The sequence below is a fragment of the Uloborus diversus genome, chromosome 2, assembly GCF_026930045.1.
Source record: "Uloborus diversus isolate 005 chromosome 2, Udiv.v.3.1, whole genome shotgun sequence".
NCBI classification, from domain to species: Eukaryota; Metazoa; Arthropoda; class Arachnida; order Araneae; family Uloboridae; genus Uloborus; species Uloborus diversus.
Genome location: NC_072732.1, coordinates 45990004 through 46003021, shown reverse-complemented (window position 1 = coordinate 46003021; position 13018 = coordinate 45990004). Strand labels below are relative to the sequence as shown.

General features: G+C 34.6%; 1 protein-coding gene across 1 annotated transcript in view; it reads left to right on the top strand.

Annotated features, from left to right (window-relative positions):
* Positions 1 to 13018, top strand: part of LOC129216293 (cytochrome P450 4c3-like) — a 28081-nt gene that overhangs the window by 3105 nt on the left and 11958 nt on the right. The window contains exons 3-4 of the mRNA XM_054850502.1: positions 661 to 851; positions 9709 to 9757. Of these exons, the coding sequence (XP_054706477.1) occupies positions 661 to 851; positions 9709 to 9757 (240 nt within the window). The remainder of the gene's footprint in view (positions 1 to 660; positions 852 to 9708; positions 9758 to 13018) is intronic.

The following is a 13018-nucleotide window of genomic DNA, read 5'->3' as shown; positions in this document are numbered from 1 at the left end:
GTAATTGTTAATACAATGTTCTCTTTCTCTCCAAATAAAAATAAAACGAGTTTCAGAACGAGTCAGTCAAAAACTGGGGAAAAAAAAGAAAGTTAGGGGGCAGCATTTCTAAATTGGGACGTAATGGAGGAAAACGGTGGTTATATTTGTTTTCAAGGAATCACTTTACTTAAGAATAAGTAAGAATGGTGTCAGAAGCTCTATGTCTTTTTCATTTTAAGAGTCAATAATAGTAATTTTACTGTGTGAGCGTATAAAGAATAATTGCATTTCTTCCTAATACCTAGTAACCTAATAATAAAATACCTACATTATTCAAAAATGTTTTGAAGTTCATTTCAGTTTGCTTTTTGTTTACAAGTGGTGCATTAGCTACATTCGTCTTCTATAAACGTCTCTATGGAAATTTCCCCGCTTGCAAAGACAATAAAAACTTTCCAGTTTATGCTGTTGTTTTAAAAATTTAGAAGCATCCTTAATTTGGATTATCTTCTAATAAGAAAATACTCTATGAAGTTAAGATTTTCTCCCGTTTCTACAATTACAATTCGTTTTCCTAAATATTTATAAATTACTGATTTCACTTTTCAATAAAATTATTTTTTCACTTTTCAATAAAATTATTTCTCTCTTCTTTTTTTTTTTTTTTTTTCCCTCCAGCCATGGATCAAAATGGAAAACAAGAAGACGTCTTCTAACTCCTACTTTACATTTTCGCATTTTGGAAAACTACATGGGTGTGTTCCACAATCAATCGATGATTCTGATAGAAAAAATTAAATCAATATCAAATGAAGATTGGATTGATATAAAACCCCACATTATTCTATGCACTCTAGATATTGTGTGTGGTAAGTACTTAAACCTTTTTTTCTTTTAAAGGGGAGGATTAGAGGTATATTGGCGATATAATGCATTTATCGTTATTGGAAACTAACGATCTTCTAGTTGGCGACATTCCGCAACTGTATGGTAACCGTAGTATTTTCCGTCATGCTTCATGGAAACTAATCAAACACAATTTTGTCTTTTACATCACTTTTAATATAATGCCAGTCAAAAAAAGATATGAAAAATGAATTAACATGCAAAATTATGTTTAAATGTAAAATTAAAGCATTACGAGTAAATATGATGGCGACATAAGTGATATTTTCTACTTTCGCCAAAGTTGATACTAAAACAGTCGCCAAGTGCCAATGTACCTCTATTGTCTGTTCTATTCTTGCTATAAAATAAACATCGTGGATAGGCAATCGCTACTGAAAGCTTCCAATTTGTTCGCTAATTCATAAACGGTGAGCATGGAATGGCTTCTAATCAGGTGGATTGCTACCTATTTGGGCTGTGCTGGGCCCAGCTATGGGCTTAGGTTATGCTAGAGCCGCTATATAGATAGGCCGACGCATCAGCTTAAGTTTAGCCATTTTGGATTGTATTTTTCATTGTTGCACTGCTAGGATTACCACAGCAAAGTTTCGGGTTTCGCCAAATTTGCCAAAGGGAAGTTGCAACCTATTAAATGTTCATATTTTGACTATTGGATATCGTTAATTCACCCTCAAAACTAAAAAATTCACCATCGCCGAATTTTAAAACACCGTGATTGATTTTTAATGAATTTTTAAAAATCCACGCGCAAGAATGCGCTCTTCTGAAACGTCACGAGCTTACGTCACAGGGTACTAATGGGCAGTCTTCCGCCGAAGATCCCTTGTTTTCGCTGCGGACATTTTGAGCGCGCTGATATTTTTATTTTTTAGAAATTTAATAATCCTTTTGAACACACTACACTGTTAAAACTACAGGTTGCATTCGGCACCTTTCAGGGTGAAACGCTTGTTCACCAGCGGCACCCATTACGGAGCCGAAATTGCACCTCTAACTAGGGTGAAAAACAGGCACCTTTCAAAAAGTAGGCAGCCGGGGTGAAAAGAATGAACCTACGGAGAGAGAAATGGCACCCTTACTGTAGATCCTCCTCCCCCCTCCCCCGTATTGTGTGCTTTTTTGAATATAATTGTGTTTTGTTTTGTTTTTTTTAATAGTTTTGTTTTGATTCATGACAGTCTACGTTTTGCACACTTTTCACATTGCATGAATTCAGTACTGGAAATGATTAAAACTTGTAATTACAGCATTTGATCATATTTCAGAGTTTTCAACATAGTTAAGGAGTGCTCATTGCTTTAATTCATCTGATCATTCTCTATATCAGTGTTTCTCAACCTCTTTTGACCCACGGGTCGGTAAAAGCAAATGAAAAACATTGCGGATCAGTGAAATTTTTATCCTTTTCTTAAAAATAAATAATAATAATTATAATAACTCTCGGGGCGGTAAAAAAAACTTGTGAAAAAACTCTGCGTACTGATAAGTTTTTTTTTTTTACAAAGTAATATTAAAAATGAATAAAACAATAAATATCTACAGACTTTATTTGGTATCAAAGAGTTGTCACAAATATATTTAAAGTTAAAGAGGAGTAATTATTTCAATATCATAGTTAAGTTAATGATTATTTGTGAGAAATAACCGCACCGAAAGTAAAATGTAGATGTACTTATGAATTATTTACATGAAGAGCCAAAAATATTCTGGGATATTAAAGTTACGGAAAAACAAAATCCTTTCTCGAACGTTAAAAATTTCAATCAAGAGTAACAATAAAATAAAATGCATATGAAATTTTTCGACAGTTGAAAAACGTAAAGAAATAAGAAATTCCTAACGCTAACGAAACATTAAACGCTAGCAGGAAATGATTCAAACACTTGAACGAAAAAGAAAAAAAAAAAAGCTAGACGGAGAGAGATTTCCTTTTTATTTTTTTGCACTCGCTGTTGTGTAGTAATCTATGAAGCACAAGAATCATTTTTATTTAGGTTCTCACTTGTTGATTAGTGATGAATTGCGGTTATTATTTTGGTGATTAAATGTTGCTTATCGAGTACTCAAGAAAATAATGATAGATATATTTAGTAGCGTTTTGAATGATGGAAATTTCACGACAATAACGGTCAACTGAAAATCAACAACTAACGGTACTACGGTATCGTAACGAACTACCGGTAACTGAAAAGCATTAAACGTACTTTTAACTATGTTTGAAAGCCCTAAAACCTACAAAGTGATCAAAAGCTGTACTTACTTGTTATTTTAAAGAATTATCCTAGAAAAGTTGAGATTTAATCCAATAGTGTAATTCATTTAATGTGAAAGACATTGAAGCCACGCTTAGATGCAACCTATCATTCATCCGCCATATTGAAGTGGTTGAATGGTGAATGTATGCCGGAAGCGCATGCACTAGCAAGTCAGTTTGCGATTGCTTGCTGTTTTGGCACCCCTGTCTACGATTGTCTGCTGTTTTGGCACCCCTGCTCTACTTCCTGGCTAGTATTGCACCCTTGGGCCCCATGCTTTCACCTTAGGGGGAACATATTCACTCGTCTGGAACCTCTGGTTGTAACAGTGTATGGAGGCCGAATTCGTTAAAGCACAATCTAATAATCTTCCTCAAGTAACATCAATGATGGTATTCGAATATTTCCGAGAGGATGAGAGGTTTAATGTTCCAGAAACGCGAGGAGTTAAGTGCGAGGAGGTAAGCCTTACGTTTCGCCTTCGAAGCCAACTGCACGTCCTTCGGCTTCTTTCGAGGCGGAAGAGAGCATGACGTCACTTCCTGTGCCATTTGACGTCATAATCGCTTGAACTTTAAAACTTAATTTAAAAAAATCTACTTATCGTATCGCAAAATTTTTTTCACCTATGATGTTCATACATGTTACTCTATCATATAAAAATAAAATTGAAAAATCGAGAACTTCCCTATTCATGTGCTGCTAATAATCTCTCGCAGTGAACTATCACCAAACGCGATTACTCGCCAGAAAAGACAACCACTCAAACATGCGCTCCGGTCCAAAATGGCTGATCTTAAGCTGATGCGCCGACTCGTATATATAGGGGCCTTAGGTTATGCTGGGCCCAGAACCTGTAGTCCAGTCAATAGATACATTTTACCTTGCAAAAAATGGGGTCAAAGATTTTATTTTTTTAATTTGTACATATTGTTGCCGACATGGAAAAACCAAGTTATCCAACACGAAAGACCCCGGAAGAACTTTTAGGGACCGAAAAACCACAAAAATTTATGACTTTTTTTGTTTTTTTCCAAAATATCTCTGAAATGGTTCAACTTAGAAAAAGTTTTAAATGTAAAGTTTAAAGAACATAAAATTTCCTACAACTTTTGCATTTACAACTTTTTTGTAGCACAAATAACAAGCTTGCTATAGCTCTTTGAAAATAGGCAGTTTTCCTCCACTCCGAAAAAAAAAAGCTTTCGCACCGAAAGCAAGGCGTCATAACTATTAGAACTTGAATAGAAACTTTAGTTTCAGAGAATTTATTGACAGTTAGAGTAGTTTGAGTTTCTTGCTCCCCCCCCCCCTGGACACAGAGTAGCAATTCTGGCTGACAGATTAGTTCCCACTAGACTCCAAAAACAAACGATGTATTATGAAACTGAAATACATATATACACATTCATTTAAAGCACATACGACGATGCAATAATAAAAAAAAAACCCTTTCCCACTGCTCACGAACTAACTTTTCTGATCTGACAGAGGTAGTCTTCATCAGACTCCAATTTTAGATGATATATTGCTAATTGTAACTGGATTACACAATATATACGTTCATTTGAGGGATATAATTCGTACATTCTAGTCTAATTATTGCAAACAGAGATGCGATTTTTAAATATTAATGTGAAGGAATGAATATTAGGCAGCTAATAAGCAAATAATCAACACAGTCATGCATCCTATGCTCTGATACAATAATAATAATAAACCCTCCCCCACCGCTCACGAACTAATATTTCTAGTCTGACAGAGGTAGTCTTCAGTCAGACCCCAATAACATATGATTTATATTGCAGTTTGTAATTGAATTACATAATCTTCTCATTCATTTAAAGCACATAATTCGTACCATCTATTCTATTACAAGCGAAAATGCAATATTCGAATATAAATGTGAATGAATAAATATTAGGGTGATAATAAGCAAACAATAGATATAATAATGCGTAAATAAAGGTACAATAGTAATACGTAATGAACACTTTGAAAAAATTCTGCAGAAACTGACTTTTTGAGGCATGAAAAACCCAAAAGAATTACCTTTCAAAATAAAAATCAAGATGTAGAAGCTTAATACAGATTAATTACAGACAGAATAATACAGATCTAAATTGCAGAGAGATTCTCTCGACCTTAAAGCAAATAGAGAAAGGACAACAGAATACGCTGTGTATCTTCTTCGAAGCCGTTTTGAAGGTCCAGGTTCGCCCGGTTCAGAATCTGTAGGGGGTAGAAAGAAGCTGTGGTCCTTTAATTGTTCATCTCCTTGTTGCAGTAATTCCAAAAGCTCCTGGAACAAATCATCTTCTTCAGCAGTCTCATCCAAAGATGAAATTTCTGCAACATTTTCACAATTTGTGCCACTGCAGTGTTTGCGCGTGCTGGAGCATTTTAAACCTGCCTTGCGACAAGAACAGGCTCCAGTACAATTTTTCTTGCAGGTACAAGGCACAATCTTCAAAAGATTCTGAGTAACTGAATCTCTTTTCGTGTCAACATGCATTAGACCTTGCTTTCTGCGTTCCCAACCCCATTTCTCTGGTTCAATTATGTTGCCCAACCAACTTTGATTTTGGTGGTAGAACCAATATGAGTGATAACGTCCAGCATCCCCCCCCCCCCCTCCCCGTACATTGGAGGTAGCCCTGCAAGATTTATCTTAGCCCTGTATACTAGTTTCATAAAAAGATTAAATTGCAAAGTATCCAAAGATAGGTTCAAATACTTTACTTCACCTGTGTATAATATTTGTAAAAGGTTTTCTCCAGCTGCAGCTAAGGCATCATGATGACAGATTGGGTTCATAAATACTTCAATAGCTTCCTTAATTTCAGGAGTTTTTTTTTTTTTTTTGACTATTTTGTACAACTTAATTTTGCCTTGGCCAAAGATTGCCGAAATCGTATCACACCCACTAAACGCATGGATGAAAAGAATATTGCTGGGGTCAAACTTAAAAGATATAGTGGGGAAAAAAAACAAATCACAAGCATTCCCTCTTCCAGGTTTTAAAAAGAACAAGTTGCTGAAAGGCTGTCCTAAAGCTGTCATCAGCACCAACAGATCTATATCCTCTCGCCCACTATAACAACCTTTTCAATTTCTTTTGCCTTTGAAAGAGGAGTAAGTAAGTCGGCATCGTCTTGAGTCTGCCTGACTTCAATGCCACTCTTCGAAATATGTCTCAAGAAGTTGAATAAGACAATTCTTGTTGTTATAATTTGCCAGTATTCTTTCTTGAGGAATTTAGTTAACATGTTAGGTTCAACCATTACTTCAAGGGAAGAGATTGATTGCTCATTGATATAGCATTTGTGACAGGCAGTGTGAATTGTCACTTCTTTTAAGAACTTCAAAAAACGCTGATGTTCTTCATTTTGCCGTTTTGCGCAGCATCTTTGAAGATTTTCTATTCCCTTCTCCTTCACAATCTTTATTTCGCATTCATGCAAACTGATTTCGCAAATAATAATTATAACAATTAAAAAAAAACACCTTGGTCAGGCGTAATCATTTCTAGGGAAAAAAATTATAATACAGAACACACAAATTGATAAAACATACTCTCGCTGAAACCCTGAAGTGACCAACATGAGTAGCTATTGAGTCGATTCATCTCATATGGAGAAAAAAAAGGGGGGGGGATGGAATGGGAGTGTTTTGTTTAAGTTAAAGGGAACGGAGGCATTTACCCTCAACTGTGAAAGACAAATGATTTCCAAGGTCAGACTGCCGGCGTTTCTCCTTTTTTCCTCCGTTATCCGATGCGCTTTCACGCACTTCGCGGGGGGGTTCAGAAAAAGTGTGACTTTCAAGAAGCTGTAACTCGCTTGCTTTTCATGCTACAAAAATGTTGTAATGACAAAAGTTGAAGGAAATTTAATCCCCTTTAACATTTGCATTGGAAGTTTTTTTGTAATTTTAACCATTTTTGAGATATTTTGAAAATACTACAAAAAGTCACAAATTTTTGGGGGTTTTCGGCCCCCAAAACTTCTTCCAAGGTCTTTCGTGTTGGATAACTTGGTTTTTTCATATTGGCACTAGTATACACAAATTTAAAAAATAAAATCTTTGACCCCATTTTTTGTAAGGCAAGCCCGTTTTTTTCTACCTATTGACTGGACTACTGTTGCTGTCATCACATTTGTTTTTGTATTACTTCGCTTGCCTGCTCTTATTATCGTAGACGGGTGGGGTGGAAACATCAACTGAGTAGATCGATTGAAGATTATAGGTTGACACTTTAACTCCGCTAATGGATAACGGAACAGTAAAAAGTAGGTATTTATGAATAAGAAGTATGAAAAGCTAAAAAGAAAAGGTTCATAAAGAAAGATCATATCGTCGCCTCAGAGCAACAGTAGGATATCTTAGTGTTATTCCTGGGATTAGATGTCTTAGTGTTGCTCTGAGGCGACGATATAAAGAAAGAATGGAATAGAAAACGTGTGTTTGTATTATTTTGCTTGCCTGCCCTTATTATCGTAGACGGGTGGGGTAAAATTAGGCTAAAATGTAAAATTAAGGCATTAGGGGTAAATATGATGGTGACATAAGTGATATTTTCTAATTTCGCCAAAGTTGATAGTAAACCGGTCGCCAAGTTTCCAATGTACCCCTATTGCCTGTTCTATTCTTGCTATAAAATAAACGTCGTGGATAAGCAATCGCTGCTAAAAACTTCTATTTTGTTAACCAATTCATAAACGGTGAAACTGGAATGACTTGTAATCCGTTGTATCGCTACATATTTGGGCTGTATTGGGCCCAGCTATGGGCTTAGGTTATGCTGGGTTCAGAACCTGTTGCTTTCGTCACATTTGTATTGTTTCGCTTGTCTGCTTTTCTTATCGTAGACGGGTGAGGTTGAAACAAGAACTGAGTTGAGACCGATTGAAGATTATAGGTTGACACTTTCACTACGCTAATGGATAACGAAACAATAACAAGTACACCCAAACCTGTTTTTGTGCGGTGTTTTTATATGCGTTTTTGTCAGCAAAATTATCATCATTTTGTTTATTTTGATTTCTTTTAAATATAAAATTTTGGGTTATTTTCTACGTGAGACTTTTTTTATGCGGTCTCTATCCACTGTATAAAAAAATATTTTTTAACTGTTGCGAAAACAACTTTTTATAGCTACTAGTGAAGTTTCGTACAATTTTTTTATGCGATTTTTTATGCGGTCCGTATCCACCGCATAAAAACAGGTTTGGGTGTATTATAAACAGTACAGGTCTAAAGAAGAATAAAAAGTTAAAAAGAAAAGGTCCATAAAGAAATATATTGTAACGGATCCGGAGCGACTTTCTTGAAAGGACGACACAGTTCGTGAGAAAAATACAGGAAATTTGTTTACACTATGTACAGGAAAGATCGTCAACAACTGCTAAATTAATCATCAGCAATTAAGCAAATATCTCTCAACACCATAAACTCAACGGTTACACACGTATTTACTTCCAAATACGCAAAAATACAGCTCAAAAGGCTTCACAAAACAGAGCAATAAATGCTCTCCAGCGTTCTGCTGCAACGATTCACAAGCAAAAACTAACTCGAAACTGAACTTTTTATCATGCGTAACGGCTTTTTATACACACCGAAAAGAGAGCTCTCAAATATTTCACAAGATTCCAAAGGCTTCTCGAAAATCGTAGACCGTTATTTTATTTCTTTCATTCACAAACCTAATCAATGAAAAATAGGGGACCGTATACTTCAGCCGAACGTATAGGGGCTGTATATTCATTACAGGAAACTATTTACAGGTTACGTTCCTACTCTGATTACTATTTACAGAATTTGTAACAATATAAAGAAAGAATGAACAGAAAACTAAAAAATGTGTGCCGTTTTCCGAGAATATGTTAGAATCAAATCAAAATGCAGATTGAGGTCCTTATTTGCTATAGTGCCTAGGGTTTCCAGGTGAAAATTCATTAAAATAGCTAAACGGCTTCGTAAAATCAGCCAAAAATAGTCAACCTGTATTAAAAAAACCGCTCTCCATTCTAGATCTTCAATCGCAACCATACTAAAATACTTATGAGACATTTCCTGTGTTTTATGTGAAAGATTTATTGATTCTAGATTTAAATACTTTAATACTTTTCCAAATCTATTGTTTTAATAACTCCTTTAATATTCTTTAAAAATATTCTGATCAATAAATTTTACGTTTCTTAGAATTAATCATGTTTTGTATGTTAAATATGATGCGAAATGAGGATCAGTTTGGCTAATGCTTTTGAATTTTCCCCAGTCAAGTGTAATCAAAAATAGCCAAAATCGCTAATATTAACCGAGCCTGGCAACCCTGGTAGTGCCGTGAACAATAAGGTCGTATTCACCGACCGAGGATCAAATCATCTGGTGCATACGATCATCGGGGGATCAAGGTTAAAATGAATACCAGGAACTGTTAATCTTTGCAAGTCTTATGGTTTTATTTGATATTACGAACTTTGATCTGTATTAATTTAGAAGCAAGTGAACCCTTGAATAGATGAATTAATAGTTTCTCATTATCTTACCTTTATAGAGACTGTGATGGGAGTTTCAATTGGGGCCCAAAAAGGAAGCAATTCGGAGTATGTTAATGCTGTTCACAAGCAAGTATTTAAATATTTTTTTTTATATAAATATTCTATTATACGTTTACATGTGTATGTGTGTGTGGAACACAGAGTTTCCTAGTGAACAGGAGATTACCGATTTTGTCTGCACTGAGGAGTAAAGTAAATGGGATTGAGTAAAGCGAGATTACGGCCGCAATTTAGTCATAGATCTTTAAAAGGGATAGATAGGTCTTTCTCCTACAGCGCAGCGCATTTCGCCCGGAGAAAGTGGGGTCATCATGATTCTTCCGAGAATCACGTGATCAAGGGACATCGTGTCTCCCTCTTCTCGGGCAGCAGTGATATAACAATGCGAAGCGTCGTTAGAAGTCTAGGATTGTCTGAAGATTTTCATTATACTTATGTGAGAAATCTCTATATGTGTGAATCTGAGATTTTCTAGCGAAAGAGGGTTTGATGAATTTTATTAAAAAATAAAGACATAGTAACAGAAATCTTTCTTTCTCTTAAAGGCAAAAAAAGTCCCCATGCAGAGTCGAAATTAAGAATATTTTAAGCAATTTACTATAGATACCGAGCATTATATTAAATTACTAAAAACAAGCGATGGAAAATTAGTTATAGTATGTCCGCGAAAAACTGAATTTTTAGGTTTCCTAATTTCTATGAAAAGTGCTGGTAACATATGAAAAGTATGTAGGTGCCCGAATTTCCAGTTCTAAACTGCGGAATGACTTATAAGCTTACTCAGGAAAGGACCACCTTGAAACTTTTTTTAGTGCGATCAGGTTGTGAGGGGGGGGATTCAACAATAATCGTCGGATAATTTCGAAGTGCAAAAAAAAAAAAAAAGAAAAGAAAAAAGATTATTCATTCATACGGAAATTAAAGAGTCCAGTTCTTCAAATTGCGCTAATTTTGACAATCTTCAAATGATAAGATTAAATTTTAAGCGTAACAAAAATGCTTTGAAAGAAAGCCTTTTCTTCCGATTCCTTTGACGACGATTTGGAAAATTCAGAAATCATCTCAATTAACATGACGCAGTATATTAATGATGTTTCTGACTACGCTGGATTTTTTGTCCGGCAAGTGCACTCTGTTGTGAACTGCGACGACTGCAACGCAGTCTTAACTACAACAAATCAAAAAATGACCTAATAATATTTAAGAATTTTGGGACACATTCAAGTATGATAACTTATTGCAAGATTGCAGCCATTGAAATATGTACATTTGTGAAGAACAACTGAGCGAGAATGTGAAAAAGTTTTGGGAGTAAAACAAAGAAATATAATGTTACTCATGAGACCACAAGAGTTATGCGAAAAATTTCAAATTCCGTTTTTCTAAGTTTAAATAAGCATATGTTGGAAACAGAAGCAGCAGATTTTCTCGTTAAAAAGTTTATAAAAATAATCGTTACTAAATATTTAAGCGTTAGAATGTATCGCGCAGTCAATTCAAACAATGAAAATAATTCACAAGGACCAATAAGTAGGAAAGTAACAAAATTAATATTGCTAAGTTACAATAATCACTAGTTTTCTTCACCCTCGAGTTCAAATTGTCAAAATTATCATAGTCTGTAGGACGAAAAAAAAAAGAAGAAAAGAAAAATTGGGGAGGGGGCGGAAGTCAAATGACCATTCATGTAATTTATAATTGCAAATAATTTATTTTCTGAGTACTTAAGATAAAACACTGAAGTTGCTTAAAAATTAGGAACAAACCAAAGTTATTGGTTTGGCTAATATAGTGTTGGTGCGAAATGCATGCGAATATTAGAATATTATTTAATTGAGTTGATATTCGATACTATTTACATTTGTATTTCTAATTGGTTTATGGTTTTAGATCGGGTTTTATGTTAAATTGTTGCACTGGCTTCAAAAGTTGTGGGAAAAAGCACGCATTGAAACTATTTATCTGTATTTGAAAAATTTGATTGAAATAAAAGAAAATTCATATGGTCAATTTTTGTTTAAGATTTTTGAAGACGTCTTTTTCTACTCAGTATTTAAAGCACTTGAAAAAAAGTTTAAATAGCTTGTGCGCCTGCTTCAAAAGTTATGATGGGAAAATATCTAATGGACCATTCCATGAAAAAGCTGTCATTTTGTCCCGCATTTCATTAAAAAGTAATAACTTAAAAAGGTAACAAAAAACATTTTTTGTAAAAGTACAACAAATACATTTGCGATTTCGTAATGAAAAAAAAAAGTTACCTTTTTTAATTATTACTTTTAGTGAAAAATATGAGGTGTTACGTGAGGGACAGAGTGTTCCGTTTTTCTTTAATAATGGGTAAAATGCTTTAATTTAACCCATGCTTAAAGGGGGGTTTAACCCATGCTTAAAGCATTTAACCCATGGGTTAAATGCTTTAATTTCCCTTAATTGTGCAAATGATCGCGGCGCAAAGTGATTCTCTTCGATAAGGGAAACAGTTTCTTGTGAGGGGAGTAGGGTGTGTCTTATAATGCACTTTTTAAAAAAGTTTTGAATTTCTAATGGGGCACCCCTTTAATTGCTTCCTTTTGATGAAAAAATACACACATAAAAGTTTCATAGAATTTGAACATAATTTAGGGGGTGCTACCAGTGATTAAAATTACATCCATAGTGAAAAATATGATGTAAAAATCAACTCTTGACATATTTTTAATCAACATGAAATTAGGTTGGTTGGGTTTAACATAACACCAATACCTATTTCTTATATATACTAGAAAATAATGAGCATTTCAGGGTTGTCATTTTATGTAATAATGTCGAAAAAGCATTTGAAAGTTCGGTAATGCCATTCACATCACAAGTTTACACTTTCGGTCTTTTACATTCAGCAATATTGTAATTTTTCTCTTAGTTACTTCCATGTGACAATACAAACTTTTCACTGATTGCTACTAAATAAATAAATTTAAAAAAAATAAAAAGAGAGAGAATTGACAAATTTTGCAGCAATGGTAGCACCCTCTAAATATTATTCAATTTTTATTTTTCATATATGAGAATTTTTTTTTCATCCAAAGGAACAAAATGAGAGGGTGCCTCATGAAAAATTAACACCTTTAAAAATAAGACGCACCCTAGAGGGGAGTCCCTTGATCACGTGATGTCCAACGGGGGATGTTGACGCGCGCTCTGAGGAGAAAAGTGGGGAGAAGGCACATCTATTTTATTTCAAGATCTATGAATTTAGTGCTCTTTGACAACCATTGCAACTGACTGGTTAAAATTCCAGTTTGTTGATGGTCGAGGATTACGGTT